Genomic DNA, 17500 nt, shown 5'->3' with positions numbered 1-17500 from the left:
ATATATATATATATATTGAATCGTGTTTGATACAAATATGGTACGAAAAGTGCTCGACATGTAGCAATGGAGCGAATTATTATTTTAATATTTACCACAATGTTTGAGTCAGTCTGTTTGTAGTTGATTAATAAGAACTTCCGGCGATGTGGACACGTATTGTACATCTCATTTTTCGTGTTGAGTGTGGCTTCATGAGGGTGTTTGATTATAGTATATTTCTCTTCCAGGCATAAGCTACATTGTTTTGATGTTGGTGTGTATCCTGTTGCTTTAGATAAAATTTTCCATGAAATGTGGTCTAGTTTGTTGATGATATTATAAAATCATTTAGAATTGGAGAAAGAAATTCAGTACTTTTCATTAATTAGTTGGCCTAAGAGGAATCAAAGTAAAACAAAACAGAAGGCTAAAATCCAAGGGCACATATTTATTGGAGGCCTAATAAGCGTTATTGGAGGCCTAATAAGCGAACGCAATTATGTGCTTGAATTAACATTGTTGCAATGAACATTTTAAGTATGTTGGTATGAGAGCATTTTTAAAACAATGAATCTCTAACAATTTGTCTTACGACACCTGCAAATAAGTAAATGTCGGCTTAAAATAGTCTGGTGACTGCCTTCTTCTTCTATAAGTTAAGACTCAGCAAAGCAGCAAAGCGTTTAAGTTTAAGTTTACTCGGGTCGTTGAATCCATCTGGATAGATTTTTCCTTGATAAAGCCCCCCCCCCCCCCCCCCCCCCCCCCCATTTTTTCTTCGTCTTTTTTTTTTTTTTTTTTTTTTTTTTGTCATACAGCCAAGGAATTTACCCAATGGAAACCGTACGGTGCTCTTATTGGCTAACCAACCAGCGGCCTCGATGAGAAAAATATCCGCCATTGAGACATTGGCTGGGAATCGCGTTATTATAGTAAACAAGCGCTGATCGGCCGTTCATGAAATCTAAGAAAATAACTTCCTGATCGCTCGTTTAACTCAAAATTATTCAAAACGATGTCTCTAAAATGATATAAATGTGACTTCTTAAGGTTTTCTTCACGGTCAAAACCACACAATATTCTATTAATGATTACGTCCTAGGCAAAAAGGAATATTGACAGGTCGACCGAGAGTTGAACTCGTCAGACGACAAACATAAATGCGAAGTGTAGAGTCAAGCTCTTGTTTGTCTTGTCCTGTTCTATATTATAGAGAAAAGGATAAATAGTATAGCCTCGTTGTGAGTGGTTGCGTGTCATAGTCATGTTTTTAAATTGTTTCTGTTGTTTATGTGTGTAGTGATGATGTGGTGGTGGTTGTAGTTGTAGTAGTAATGGTAATGATATGGTGGTGGTGGTGGTTGTAGTAGTAGTGGTCGTGATGATGATGTGGTGGTAGTGGTTGTAGTAGTAGTGGTAATGATGCGGCTATGTGGTCTTGTGGTATGACACTCGCTTTCGGATCGGAAGGTCCTGGGTTCGAGCCTCGCTCGGCGCATAGTTGAGTCCTTGGAAAAGGCTCTTTACTCACATTCTCTCACCGTACTCAGGTGTAAAATGAGTACCTGGCCGTTAACAGAGTTGTCTTTGTCCGAAAAATTGTAATATCGCCTAACAGGCGTCATGTCCCGTCCTTCATGTTAAATGTTGACCAGGGACCCCATGTAAAGCACTTTGAGCACATTTAGTAGATATTGCACTATATAAAGCTCAATTAAAAAAAAAATTCAATGATGATGATATGATGGTGGTGGTTGCAGTAGTAGTGGTAGTGATGATAATATGGTGGTGGTTGTAGTTGTAGTAGTAGTGATAGTGGTGATGATGTGGTGGCGGTTGTAGTAGTAGTGGTAGTGATGATGATGTGGTGGTGGTGGTTGTAGTAGTAGTTGTAATGGTGATGATATGGTGGTGGTGGTGGTGGCTGCAGTAGTAATGGTAGTGATGACGATTTGGTTGTGGTGGTTGGAGTAGTAGTGGTAGTGATGATGATGTGCTGTTGGTGGTGCAGTAGTGGTAGTGATAATGATGTGGTGCTGGTGGTTGTGGTAGTAGTGGTAGTGATATTGTGGTGGTGGTTGTAGTAGTTGAGGTAGTGATGATGATGTGGTGGTGGTTGTAGTAGTAGTGGTGGTGGTGGTTGTAGTAGTAGTGGTAATGATGATGATATGGTGGTGGTGGTTGCGGTAGTAGTGGTAGTGATGACGATGTGGTTGTGGTGATTGTAGTAGTAGTGGTAGTGATGATGATGTGCTGGTGGTGGTGCAGTAGTGGTAGTGATAATGATTGTGGTGCTGGTGGTTGTAGTAGTAGTGTTAGTGATGATATTGTGGTGGTGGTTGTAGTAGTAGTGACACTGATGATGTGGTGGTTGGAAAACACATTATAGGTTATTATAATACATGATTACACACATTTTCTAACTTCATTTTTTGACAGCTTCATTGTGCCATAAATATACGCAACAGTTCTGAACAATTCTATTGTGGATTTTGATATTGTTTGTTGTTTTTCGTGTGTCGTTATGTTGACATAGAGACCGAATGAATGGTAACGCTTACATTCCCAGCCCATGATATAATGGCGCTGAATGCTTTCATTGGTGGACACTTTTTAGGCTTCGTACGTATTCTCATTCGTTTAATTCTATGCATACAGCTTTAAAATTAACGTATTTTCATCATTACTAAATTGCTTCTATTTATATTCTATAGGCGGAATGGTTACTGCTACTCACGGCGATGACTATAACAAACAACCACTCACAGGCAACGACTTCGGAGGAGGATATAACACTAACACTAACAAAAACGGAGTGTATTACAACAACACCGAACCCATATTTGAGAGTCCGGATTCCGCTTATCCGCCACCCCCACCTCCAGTTCCAAGAACCGGAACCTGGTTACTCAACAACAACAATACGGGAAACAGAATTCGAATAAACTACCACCACCTCCTCCACCGGTACCGGCTATTGCCCTGCCCAAGTCCAACAACAACAACTATATGGGTCCAATCCCACAAAACACCACGAGCACCGCCGCTGTTTTCAATTTACCCGTTCCCGATACGTTACCGGCCCACCCTGGTGCAGCAGAATTGTACATCGACCGAACGCCTATCTGCCCATTGCCTGGTTCCTTACCACCTTTGCCACCCGTGCAGCCAAAAAATTAACACACTTTTGGGGAAGGGAGATGAACGAAATGAGTCAAAGATGAATGTTCGGATAAGAAAATGGTATTTCACTATCAAACTTTCTTTTACAGAAGAAAGATGATTACCACTCGCTGTCACGACCATCATGATACAAGAGTTTTTCAGTTCTTCAAGTCAGTTTAGTCTAGTTTTTAAATGTTAAAGGCACCTGTAGCACTTTAGGGTCATTTAACCGTCTAGAAAATACATAGACTACAGGTTGCTGTATAGATTAGCATTAATCAATTATCTCACATCCTCTTTGACAAGAGGCAAAGGGAGAGTAAGTAATAATAGGGAACTAGATTAAGAAGGGAATGCTGTCTGTAAACCCCAGTGCGATTCTTAAATTCTCAGTTAGGCACACCATCTATACTGAAAAGAAAACATTCAGATGGTTTCTAAAACAAACTTATTCAGAGAGATGATTTTTACAAGGAAAAATCCAACAACCCAGCTCTTACTAATAAACACATCGTCCACAATCAACTGGCTGTTTCACGGCAAGAGATTCCAGCCAAAGTGTGGGTGAAACAAAGTCGTCCAATCCCAAAACAAGGACAAGAAAAAACAGCAAGTAACTTGAGCTTTTTTTAAATAGCGCAATATCTATTAAACGTGCTCAAAGAGCTTTACAAAGGGTCCCTGACCAACAGCAACACGAAACATATAGGAGACAGGACGCCTGTTAGGCAATATTACATTTTTTCCGACAGAGACAACGCTGTTAACGGCCAGGTACTCATTAATTGAGAGAATGTGAGTAAAGAGCTTTTTTTTCAAGGACTCAACAATGTGCCGAACGAGGCTCGAACCCAGGACCACCCGATCCCAAAGCGAGTGTCACACCACAAAGACCACATGACACGCGATACTAAAGTCTCAGTTAAGAAGTACACCATTTATACTAAAAAGAAGGCATTTTGATGATTTCTAACACAATCTTAATCAGCGAGATGAATTAATTTTAAAAGGAAATAAAAAACAAAACAACCCAGCTCTCACTGACAATGACAACAAACACGGCCACAATCAACTGCAAGAGATTCTATCCAATGCTTGAGTGAAACAAAGTCTTCCAATTCCAAGACAAGGACAAGAAAAATGTCGAATATCAACAGGAACCACTCATAAATCAAGGCTTATGAACAGAATTTTTTTTTTGGTCCTGATAAAAACAATTGAATATTATAATAAAACTGTTGGGGACACAATCTGAGTGATTGTGAGCCACGAAGCAGTTTTGAATGAGGACGCGGATAACCAGTGTTTCTGTCTGTATGGTTGGCGCTGAAGAAACCAAGGGTCTGGTTGTATTTCAGCGGCGTCCTCATTGGGCGCGGGCCCAATTAATTAATGTTTGAATCCTTCCCCCATGTCAACATTTTGTAGACCCCCACCCCTCCCCCCTAGCTGTTGACGTAATATGTAAACACCCCTAAGTAGATGTTGATATCGACGTTGAGGTATAGAGCCATAACAAGAGATGAAGTGAGTAGGAAAGTGCCAGAAGACAACAGAATAAAAATTTCGCGGCGGTGATGGGGGTTTGAACCCGCGATCTTACAGGTACGACAACTCCGCCTGACTGGGGACAGCGTGACTCTACCGTGTGAGCTATCCACGCTCTCACCGGCCAGGCGGAGTTGTCGTACCAGTAAGGTCGTTGTGTTCAAACCCCCATCACCGCTGCGAAATTTTTATTCTCTATTGTCTTCTGGCACTTTCCTACTCACTTAATCTCTTGTTGTTATCAACATAAGTGCCTGCTCCACTCACTTTTCTGAAGTATAGAGCCAGCACACTGTTGTTCAATATTTTGGAACCAATAATGATTCAATGTGCGGCTATGTGGTCTAGTGGTATAACACTCGCTTTCGGATCCTGGGTTCGAGCCTCGCGCTCGGTGCATAGTTGAGTCCTTGGAAAAGGCTCTTTACTCACATTCTCTCACCGTACTCAGGTGTAAAATGAGTACCTGGTCGTTAACAGCGTTGTCTTTGTCCAAAAAATTGTAATATCGCTTAACAGGCTTAAATGTTAAATATTGCTGTTGACCAGGGACCCCTTGTAAAGCGCTTTGAGCAGATTTAGTGGATATTGCGCTATATAAAGATCAATTTTATATTATGTTTTTATATAATCATGATTTCTTATACTTATAGCAATCCTGAAGCAGAGTTTTTCCACATACTGACTGTCTTTTGTACGTGCCCTAGTCCGATTGAAGACAATACGTTTTGTTAGGACGACAGAAAAATTGGGCACTCTGTGTATGTAAATTGTGACCTAGTAGGTCAATTTGATAATATATTAAAATGAAATTAATGAGGGCAATTGAGGGCTAAAGTCAAAATGAACAGAATTAGGAATTCTATTTTTGTTGTTGTTGTTGTTGCTAATTTAATAATTAAAACTGTCTCTCCTCAATGAAGGCATTTACTCAAATAACATAACTTAACTCTCTCCTTACCGGCCATTTTCCGGATTTTCCCCAAAACTTCACACCCAACCTATACACAAATAGATTTATTTCACTCAAACACAAAATCTGATAGTTCTTGCTCTATTTTTTTTTCCTAAACGAGCTCTTCAACACAGCGTTGTTATACTTTAACTATAGCAAAACAATTTTGTTCAAAACTCTTTCGAGTTCAACATGATTGAAAATTTTTTTTTTAAATGTTCGATTACTCACTTATAGGGAATGAGATTAGCGTCCCCTGATTGGACGTCACCCATAGTCTGTGACGTCACCGGCGGAAAAGTTATTAAGAGAGAGAACGTCACGTTGGTTGTGCACATGTGTCTCTCGACCTCGCGGAACAGTAGCGTCCCTTGATTGGACGTCACCCACAGTCTGTGACGTCACCGGCGAGGACGAGAGACGCATGCGCACAACCAACATGACGTTCTCTCTCTTAATAACTTTTCCGCCGGTGACGTCACAGACTATGGGTGACGTCCAATCAAGGGACGCTACTCTTCCGCTAATCTCATTCCGTATATGAAGTTGAGAGAGTTAAAGTATCAAGTTTACTCCAACATGATTCCATTTGGAGACAATGGATCAGATTTAGGCCTCAAGAATCTCACAATGATGACATTCTGAGAATTGTCCTTATTCTCGGACCTCTCTACCCATCGTGACCGGAGTGATTGTATTATTGTACATAGATCTAGTAGTCAGTTATATTGGCTAAAATTTTGAGCAAATTGGAATTTGTTTTGTGTTATTTGGATGCTCATTAATCGCATATTAAACTTTCCAATTGAGAGAGAGAGAGAGAGAGAGAGAGAGAGAGAGAGAGAGAGAGAGAGAGAGAGAGAGAGAGAGAGAGAGAGAGAGAGGAAAGACAGATCGAGAAAGAATGAAAGAAGAGAGAGAGAGAGAGAGAGAGAGAGAGAGAGAGAGAGAGAGAGAGAGAGAGAGAGAGAGAGAGAAAGACAGATCGAGAAAGAATGAAAGAAAGAGAGAGAGAGAGAGAGAGAGAGAGAGAGAGAGAGAGAGAGAGAGAGAGAGAGAGAGAGAGAGAGAGAGAGAGAGAACGAATGAATAAATGGATGAATGTAAACATATGAAATCAAAATCAAAGATAAAAATAAGAAGAGAAATTTCGTTTGTTTCTATTTACAAAAATTTATTTTTCATTGAATATCTGTTGTCTTCCATCACAACTTGGGGAGAAAAAAAAAACACAAATCCTCTGCATTTCACACAATCAAAGTTCTTTAAATTGTTGATATCACGAAGGAAATACAAACTCATCTATATCATAAGGAGAAATTGGACCTTCCCATAAACGTTCGATAATTCGGACTCCTTTTCATTTTCACATGAACCTACTCACTTGATTTTAAGATGTTTTACCCCCTACTCCTATGCATTCAAGTCCCACTCCCTTATCACAAAAAAATAAAGGGCTTATGTAAATTAAAATATTTTCAACAGTGTCTATTTTAAGACAGACAACTTAAAAAAAAAAAAAAAAAACATTCTAAAGGTCTTATCACTGAACAAAACAACATGACGTAATAAACCTTGTAAATATTTTATCTAATTCACAACAATATCATTATAATATATTGTATATTTATGTTATTATTATGTTGTCTTGAGTCAAAAACAGAAAACGTGCATCATATGATTTGTTTCACAATGAGACAAAACCCCAAATAAAATTTAAAAAATAAATTGTTGAAATGTTATGTTGCGAAAAACTATGATGAATAAAATTTACTTTTGAATTTCCATCTATCATTTTTTTTTGGATTTATTTATTTCAATCTGTAGAATGTAAAGTGTTGTAAGTAAACAGGCAGCATAAAGCAAGTAACTACGGTTTGTTCTTCATTTGAGGTGACTGCTTTCATACGATTCCACTTATTACTATCTAAATTTCTTTCCTGAATTAATGTCCAAAAGAAAAGGACGTGTATCTACACTTTTTATAATTTAAGACATGATTTTAAGCCCTTTGACAGCTTGAAGACAGGAGTATATTCGTTCACATAGATTAGATTATTCAGTAACACCAAATGTGTCACAGTCTGTGTATTGCGAGATAGATATGGGTTGACATGTGTCACTTTATGATAAGAACAGTAGCAGTCTATATATTCCCACAATTTACAATTTAGGCAGTGAAATTAAGTATTTAAATCTCAAAGCAATGGGCAATGGGAGAATCATGTATTTCATAATCAGCATTGTATTTAATATATACGAGAGAAAAAAAATAACTTAAATCCAAAGTAGTCGAAAAGAAACTATAACAGAAACAACCCCCCCCCCACCCCCCCAAAAATAAAACAAAAATTATGGCCTGATAGACTTTCACGGCATTCAAAATTGATTGTACTCTTTAATGGTTAACGACTCCCACTGTCTTGGATGATAAATATTGTTATCAAAGCAAATTGTAAAATATCAAACAAACCTTTTCCACCTATCATTACATTTATGGTAACAAGACTTTTATGTATGTAGCTATTTCTGTAGTGTCTTCAACTAACCGGCTGTGCTTGACCAATGTCTTGAGAGCGACTCTGTGACACAGTCTGTGGAGGGTAATCAAAGAAAGGGGAGTAATTAAAAAAATTATAAGACGATCAGTAAAAGAAATATATAATTCTATAAGGTCTTCCACATCTCGCATAAAGCCTACATGTGTTATTTTGTTCTATTTTGACGGTGGTGATGGTATAAACATAAAAACACAATGTTAAAAGCAGTGATCTTTGTAAATTCAAAAAGGTGTTGATATTTTCCGATTTTATTTCAATAGAATTATTATAAATTGCACAAATACCGCTGCCATGTACTGTTGTCCTTGGATGTGACAGGAAGTTAAAATTGACAGGCGTTAATTCATGGAAGACTAATTCATCTCCGATCTCTTCTAGCCATGTTTTAATAATAAAACCAGTGTCACTATTAGAGTCACAAATTAAATCATTGACTTATTTCCGACTGACTAAGAGTTGATATACATTATGTTTACTCAATTATGAGTTGATGGTGACATCACAAAGAATGATGGTGGAAATGGTGATGACTCTGCCGATAATGGTAGGTGGTGGCACTGGTGGTGACGATATCGATGATGGCAGCAATGAGAGGTGGTGATGTTGCCGATAAAGACAATGACACCAATGATAATGGTAGTGGTGATGCTGATAATAACATCTACTGCGAGGATGGTGATCATAGTAACAATAGCGATGATGAAAGCTATGGTGACATCAGCAATGATTATGGTGGTGGTGCTGACGATAGTGACGATGCCGACAACGCGACGACAGTGGCAGTGTAATAATTGTTGCCGAGGGTCTTGGCGAGTGAGTGGGAGAGGGTGGCCTATGACCAACATGAACAGCTATCAATCTCCGTTTACCCCTATGCGGTCGTGGGTGATCAAAACAATCAGTTAAAATATATGGTATGTATGATGCTGTTTGTATACATTGACGAATTATCTAAGGGCTAAAAATAACAGATTGTAATAAACAGGGCTAGAAATATCTGTTATGTGTCTAACGTCTAAAAGTCTTGATTTCACGACACATACTGGTGATTAAAGTTCCACCTGTACTAGCTGTCGCACAGTACACTGACAATACTGACTCGGCGACTGCTAAGGTGAACTTGTACTAAAACCTAATAAACGTCTGTGTTGACCTCAAGAGTGGATTAACATATCACAAATTTCAAATGTTAAAAAAAAATCACAATTTTCACATAGATTAAAAGTCCAGATCACAATGAATTACTACATATATAAGATTCACTTTTAAAAATGACGGAATTATCTCTAAAAGAAAAGGCAAAATCCAGAGAACAACAAACACACGTCTTGCCTGTCAGGCATGTTGCAATACATATACTTGAGATACATTGAAATTACTTTTGTATATTTCATGCCTTTTTCAATAGACATCTTTGACATAATTTTAGTATTTGTATTAATAAAAGTACCTTGTTATTGTTTTATTAAGTTTCTGCGTTATACTGTATTTTTCAAGTATAAAAGTAAATAAGGAAAACATAAATTAACTAACCCCCCCTCCCCTCCTTCTCACCTGTTCATAAAAAAACCAACAGAATAACAAAACACAAAACAAAAGCAATTCAAACAAATAAGACAAAGTAAAAACAAAACACAAAAAAAAACAACAAAAAAAAGACAGAAACAAGCAAACCGTCATCATTGTTTATAGTTTAAAGGACAAAGAATGACAAATTTGAGAACAATAAATATAAATAAATAGCAGAAAATAAACATGACATAATTCATTATCAAACTTATGACAACAAATGGATCATACAATTTTAGATATATATGCAAACTTTCTTTTTATCTTTTAAATCGCTGATTTATGTCAATGCGCATTCCATGCCCCTTAAATGCTAATTTTATTATTTTACATAAAACAATGCCAATTATGCAGCATTTGAATAAACTGGAAACTACTACTGAACACTCATTTACATCTACCAAAGATTACAAAATTGTTATCAACTTAGCAGCTTTCCGACAAATTTGACGGTTTTATCCAAATACTCAAATATGGCATTCAACATGACTTGTGACTATTGTAATTCAGGATGCAGCCAAATGCCACATGAGAAGATGTGTGGCTGTCAGCGCTGGCATGAGTTAAACTATCATGTTCATCATGAATGGGAATTGAAGATTTTGGTGATCTACCACCTCAAAATGGTATTTTGTTGGGATGACTTAGATGCTCAAAATCGAAAATTCTTAGTGGAAAAAATAATACGAAGCTTGGGTTAAGTTTATGTTAAGTTTATTGAGTGTAATGGATATAGTCTTTGAAAATAACATAAACTTACACTCACATTTCTGGTTCTTTTGGTTTTAAAATCACTTTTCACAACTGATTCACCCTGACATTATACAGTGTTGATGGTGACAAAACGTAAAGAAAAGGAGGACAATTTTGAACGATTTAAGTCCTATTTTTACTGCACTAACCCCAACTGTATTGTAGTCACCAAGTGTATTGTATTGATATTGTTTTATCAAATAATAATAATTATATTTAAGTCAAACCTCAAGGAACAACACAACAAGATTGTTAGATGATAATCGGAAAAAGATTTCTATTCAACTCAAACTAAAAACAATGTGGAGTGTGGCCAGTTTAGCGGTTCACAACTAAACGTTAAATAAATACAACTAGACTTATTAATCGATATATTACACCTACTTCCAGAGCAATTGAGATGATAAACTATCATTGATACTATAGCCAACTTTTAGAGAGTGGGACACTGCACCTGTTTGTTCCACCACACATCGAGTCTCTCACTGTCGGAAATGTAATTTTTCAAATGGAGGAAATTCCTCTTCTGATTCCAAAATCAAGGATTTCTGCTGATCTGAGTCCGAGAAAAAACCATCAACACTGATTATAACATCTGAAAGCCTTTAGGTCACATTCATTTGATCGCCCATTCAAGTTAACCTCTGAGAATTAATGCATTTCAGCTCTAACAGTGGGCCATCTATATTATAATGCTAAGAGAGTTAAATCACAGATTATAGAAATGTAGTAATCCTGATTTTATACTAATAAATAAATAAATAAAATAAATTAATAAAATTCCCTTTATTCATCCCATAGGGGAAATTTGTCTCTAGGGTCTATTCCAAGGGAAGACAGGAATAACCCAGGCATCAGCCGCTGTGCAGAGCGGCAAATTGAACTAGGGCGAGGTGACTTGCTCAAGGCCACACAGCGCAGCGGCGGGTGATCGAACTTGATACCTTTCAGGTAGGAAGCAAAGACAGTACCACTGAGCCACGCAGCCCTAACTGTTCATACAGAATGATTTGACAATATTTATAACCAGCTTTGGTCCCTATGACAGGTTGACTTTTTATTGAAAGACGACATGTCATTCATTCACCTTGATAAAGAGGTGATTTTTACCAACTTGCCAGCATTCCAATGCCATGATATATATTATATAATATATATATATATTATAATATATATATATATATATATATATATCTATGATACTTAATCTTCTATGCTATCGTTACTTATATCATTCTTTTATCTTTACAGTTTAAGTTGTGCCAATTGATGTTGCTTTATTTATTTATTTATTTATTTTTCAAAGGGGGGAAAGGGGGGGGGGGGGGTTAAAATAAAATAACCAATGCCAAATAAAACTCTTAAGAAAAATTCAAAACATGCTTGGAAGATAAATTAAACACAAGCAAAGCCTTAAAAATAAGTGGAACTAAACATAGAACACAGTTGAAATAAATTATTGAAAACAAATCAGGAATTCAAAAACTGGGAGAATTTTACAGCCCTCCTCAATCAAACAGAAATCATTTAGTCTTACTTGGTTGGATCCTTCCAGGATTGAGATCTTAAAAAGCAAAAGGGTGGGAATAATTCACAATTCAATTTCCTCGATCCACGAATACAAATTTGATTCAAAACTGATTTCTTCTACATTATATCTATACTTCATCAGCTTGACTCCAGAGGACTCTGCCTACAACCATTTTGGCTTTTTACACACCTGACCCCGAAATGAGAATATAAAACAAAACAGAACAAAAAAAAGAGAGAAAAAAATAATAAACACACGAAATAAAACCACAAAAAAAAATTAAAATTAAAAAAACCCTAAAAAAAAACTAACTAAAAAGAAAACATAAAATTTGAGACAGATCTACCTGGAGTAGAAAAACTTAACCAATGAATTCAACCTTAGTGCATAGCACAATCCAACAAGGAGCTAAATTTTATTAATTGCCAACAGCGAGCTTTTCTTAAAATAAAAATCTTTGAACAATTAAAAAGGTCAATAGGCAATCGCGGTAAAAAGTCAAATTTTAGAAGTAAATCCAAATATATTACAAATCACAATGAAGCTTTCGTGTTTCTACCTAAAAACTCCATGTCTCGGAGATTTCAGTTGGATGTCTAAGCCATGGACACCTGAACAGTTACAACCAAAATAATTTTTTCAAATGTTTATCCAAGGACATAAAATTTATTTATTTATTTCCTTAAATACATAACAAGAGATTTCCATCTTCAACAAACACCAAAACAACCACTTCCATTCTTTCATCTAATTTAATGAGATGTCCCAATTTTTTAATACGCATTGCCTGTTATCGCATCTCTTTTACAAAGTCAGAGATTATACATGGACAGGTAAAAACTTTTGAACTGAATGTTAAAACACAATCCTAGTTCCACCTTTGGCATATGCCACCAAAAATCTTTTGATCTATATTTTCTTTCATCGTGTTCAGGTATATCATTGACATGCCCACTTTCAGCTTAAGTCTAAACCATTAAACTACTGATATTAATTTTAAAAATTAAAGAGAAGATACAAGTGATGAATGATTCAGAATCCAAACCATCCTAAGCAAACAAAAGCGAGTGTAGTTAATTAACACGGAGCTAAAAAAGATGATGCTTGAGAGATGGCTGATATCTTATTCAAGCATTTTCTTTTTTTTTTTTGCTTTGACTTTGACAGTAATTTTCATTATTAGTTTTACATTTTTGAGATTTCTCTGAAGAAGGGTGGATCAAAAGTATTCGTTTATTATCATTTTTAAAACAAATGAGACTTTTAAGTTTATTTTTCATCAACAGTTTTATTAATCCTTGGCTATGTTTTAATACAAAGTCAAGAAGAAACGGGTTTTCATGTTTCAACTATTTGTAATTGTCTAAAAACTTGGGGAAGTAAATTTTCCGAAAAGTTTCTCCACGTGACATTTTGCTTTGATCCGCTTTGACAAGAAGAAGAGACATTAGTTGCTCACCATTCTGGCTCTGTCCACACAGGTGCTGAAGGCATTGACAATGGATGAACAGTCTAAGACAGAGTTGGGGTTGGCTTGGTAACACTCTAGTACTTTTGTCTGAAGGTCTTGGCACACAGGAGACGATGTGTATTTCCTGGATTTAAATTACACCAGCAATGCAATCAATCATATTTAAAAAATGATTTATAGTACAATCTTTTTTTTTAATCAATAAATTAAATAAATAAACATAAATAAATAAATAAAGGACAAACATTTAAAAGTGATAAAAGCTATCAATGGGTATTTTAGCAATTTTAATTTTCAGCAGGCACTTTCTATAGATTGAAATTTGACCACCTAAGGTTTTCCTTTAAAATACTTGGAATATCTCTCTTTTTTTTTTATTTGTCTTTAATTGTATAGTTTTAAATTCTCCGATAATCATTGGAGTTGAATTAAATAACAAATCAAATTATTTAATGAACAGCCTGGATATGGGGGGAAAAAAAAATTTCTTAGTCATGTACTTATTTATACTTATTAACTAAGCCAAGCTAACTGATAAATTCATTCACACTCATTACCAACAATGATAAGACGGATTTTTCCAATGACACTTGGAAAAGCTTACTACTCAGAAATTTTTAACAGTGCTGTAAATAATAATTATCTAATCACAATTCAACAAAACATATAAAGGGATAAAAAAGCTTACATAAATTTTTGCTCCACTTCTTTCACAGCATTTGAAAACTGTACGTTTGAGTGATCTTGTAATTCCTGGCTCTGAAGAAATGAAACGTACCATATTATGATCATAAACGAAAATACAGCTGAGAATGTTATGATTTTATAATTAAAGCTTTTTAAAAAACTTTCTTTCTATCCTTTGCGAAATGGATGATTGTTTTATCCAACAATTGGTTCGATTTAGTTTGTCAATTTTGTTCTTGATTCACTTCGCTCGATACAGTTTGTGTATAACCATTGTTCCGATCATTAATAGTGGTGGAGACGACATCAGTACCAGTATAGCACTTAACCCACCTTTGAACTGTCTGAATACCAACACAAGAGTCACCATAAACATGAGCTTTTGAGTAGTGCCGCGCTGAGGACCGGTCCTTGGACCGGTCCCACGGTCTTTTAGCAGTGAACCGAGGATCGGTCCGATAGTGGAAGACCGGCGGCGGTCCTCACTTCTTATCACCTTTCAACGGTCTCGCGCCATACTACCTCCCCAGCGATTCGTTGGCACGGTTGCCTATCTTCCACCAATCACCACCCATCCCACTTAATTAATCACACCCACCCCCCTTTGCCATACACTAAACGACACAGACAACCATAGAGGCAGACGACCACCTCCCTCCACTCCGCAAACCGCCCTTTCGTGTGTGAGATGGGGGGAACAGGAGGCACACGCCTTGGACGATTCCATTATACGGGGTAAATTTCAAAATTTACTACACCATAATGATCGCAATGACAATGATCTATGATGAAGGCATGACCCCTCTTCTCTAATGGGTTATTGTTTGAAATACATGTGACTACTAAAGATGTTTGTGTTTGTGTGTGTGTGTGTGTGTGTGTGTGTGTGTCGAACCTAGCAAGTAGCAAGTCCGATTTTTTGTTTTCTTTTGTCCATCTCTTGTCACCACTCCTTTCTATCGCATTGTTGTCATTTAAAATAATACAATAATATTAAAATTTCCTTTGGTGTTTTAACTAATCAAATAATATGAGTTTCATTAGTTTCTTCCTTCCAAAAAACCCAGTTATAACGTCTGTATTTTAAAAAAGTCCAATAGAATATTTGGGGACCCCGATAGCTCAGTTGATAGAGCACTCTCTTTGTACGCAAAGGGCCAGAGATCGATCCCGGGTGCAGTCGAGTTTTTTCTGAGTCCCTGTCTACTCAGCAGTGAATGGGTAGCTGGGTTTGTTAGATCTGGCGAAAAGTCACCATGGACACCACTTATTACTTATTAACTTATTACCGCATCCACCCCCTCTTATTATAACTTCGCGTCTCTCTCTTACTCTTCAATGCTCGCTGACCTCTAATGTGTGTGTGTGTGTGGGGAGGGGGGGGGGTAGGAGTTGCGTGTGTGTATCAACGCCACGAACAACTCGATCAACGCCTTGGGCGATGCTATTATCTCCGTTAATGGGGATAAATTTCAAATTTTATTAAATTATCGAAGTAACAATGAAGTACGGTGAGCAAATAAAGAAGGCATCACCCCTCTTCTCTAATTAGGTTACAATTTGAAATGAGTGTGACTACTCCGTGTGTTTTACCCCTGTAGACCACGGTTTTCATCGTGTAGCGGTCTTTAACAGTTCAAGAATGAACGATCCCACGGTCTCAAAGGTCAAAACGGTTCGAACTTCCGACAGTCTCTCAGGAAGGTTCAATGTCGAAAAGGACCGGTCCTTGCGGTTTTCATTTCCCAGGGATTGTAGGACCGTGGTCCTTAAGCTTGCCAAGGACCGCCCCGCACTACTTTTGAGCTTTTAAAAACTTTTTTATTTTTTATTTTTTTTTATATAGCACAATATCCACTAAATGTGCTCAAAGCGCTTTACAAGGGGTCCCTGGCCAACAGCAACATTTAACATGTAGGACGGGACATGACGCCTGTTAGGCGATATTACAATTTTTCTGACAAAGACAATGCTGTTGACGGCCAGGTAATCATTTTACACCTGAGTACAGTGAGAGAATGTGAGTAACGAGCCTTTTCCAAGGACTCAACTATGAGCCGAGCGCTAGGCTTGAACCCAGGACTTTCCGATCCGAAAGCGAGTGTCATACCACTAGACCATATAGCCGCACAAACATGCATCAGCTGTTTATGAATGTTTACTGGCAGACATCTGTATGTAGTAAGGAACTCAATCACAGCACTCTTGTTTATTGCATTAATTTTTTGTGTGATTTCTTCGACTGACATGTGGGAATATGGGTTCTTTCAAATACTTTCAGATACATTAAAATCAAGAAATAGCAGCTAAACAAAATTTGGTGACCTGATAGAAGAATAAATTACGTACATTTTGATGTAGGTTTATACTGGAGAGTTTAAGACAATCGGAAATAAGCACTAAGCATCAAGACTTTTCAGTAATTCATTATCCGTAAAGCGCTTTTAGATTTTTGAAGCGACATTTATCATTATCAAAATGCCATTTAAAGTTAATAGAAAATTTAATATCTATTTCAAAAAATAAAATTTCCAACAACACAACTAATCAGTTCCCAATAAAACAACAGGCATGAAGCAATAAGAAAATGTTATAATATAAATTTAGAGAAACAATGAACCTTGCCTGAAAAGGGTAAACTATTGCTTATAAAAGTCAATGAGTTATTTTATGTTTTCAACATTATAAAGTCAAATAAATGACAATTTCTTGCTATAATCTTACTTTACATATATCAAAGCCTTGAGTAAATTTTATTCACACAATGTTTACCAAGAAATCGGTAAATAAAACAAATCACAAGCAAAAAATATAGTCCTTCAGAACCATTGGGGCAATGGAGCCAGAGTTTATGCCTATCTCCATAGTGGGAAATGGACAATAGTAATTTCCACTAGATCTAACAGACCCAGCTACCTATTCACTGCTGGTGGACAGGGGGTGAGGGGAAGGCTCAGAATAAAAATTTAGAATGCACCTGAGATCGATCTTGGCCCCTTTGCCAGTGCAAACTATCGGGACTCCCAGACAAAAAGCAGAAGATAAAATAAAATGTTACCCTTTTCTGTAGGCCATTCAGCTTCTCCATGTAAAAGTCTTCAATCTCTTTGGTTGTTGCTTTGAATTTCTCACCGTCTTTTGGTGGTACTCTATAGTCATTATTCGATGATGGCTGGGGAAAAAATATTCAAATAGAAAATTTTAAAAAGCCCCAAAAAAATGAATTGATCTTTGTGGTTTGAGACTGTCCCTAAATAATCAATAGTGCTTAAGACTGA

The 17500-nt window shown here is 36.8% G+C and overlaps 1 protein-coding gene and 1 long non-coding RNA gene across 4 annotated transcripts in view; one reads left to right on the top strand and one right to left on the bottom strand.

The window, feature by feature from the left end:
- LOC144975611 (uncharacterized) overlaps positions 1–4318 on the top strand; it is a 9912-nt gene extending 5594 nt beyond the window's left edge. The window contains exon 4 of the long non-coding RNA XR_013645955.1: positions 2697–4318. This is a non-coding gene — a long non-coding RNA (uncharacterized LOC144975611). The remainder of the gene's footprint in view (positions 1–2696) is intronic.
- Positions 4319–6803: 2485 nt separating this feature from the next.
- LOC144974401 (MICOS complex subunit mic25-a-like) overlaps positions 6804–17500 on the bottom strand; it is an 18923-nt gene continuing 8226 nt past the window's right edge. For 2 of the 3 annotated variants that reach the window (XM_078917253.1, XM_078917255.1), the window contains 5 exons: positions 17281–17394; positions 14224–14294; positions 13524–13659; positions 12071–12097; positions 6804–8244 (listed from right to left, as the gene is read on the bottom strand). In XM_078917253.1, coding sequence (XP_078773379.1) covers positions 8191–8244; positions 12071–12097; positions 13524–13659; positions 14224–14294; positions 17281–17394 — 402 coding nt within the window. In that variant the 3' untranslated portion in view covers positions 6804–8190. The remainder of the gene's footprint in view (positions 8245–12070; positions 12098–13523; positions 13660–14223; positions 14295–17280; positions 17395–17500) is intronic. The other variant, XM_078917254.1, reaches the window with a different exon arrangement.

The sequence above is a fragment of the Berghia stephanieae genome, chromosome 6 (assembly GCF_034508935.2).
Source record: "Berghia stephanieae isolate SIO BIC M18660-M18661 chromosome 6, UCSD_Bste_1.3, whole genome shotgun sequence".
In the NCBI taxonomy this organism is placed as follows: Eukaryota; Metazoa; Mollusca; class Gastropoda; order Nudibranchia; family Aeolidiidae; genus Berghia; species Berghia stephanieae.
This window is presented reverse-complemented; position numbering and strand designations above follow the sequence as displayed.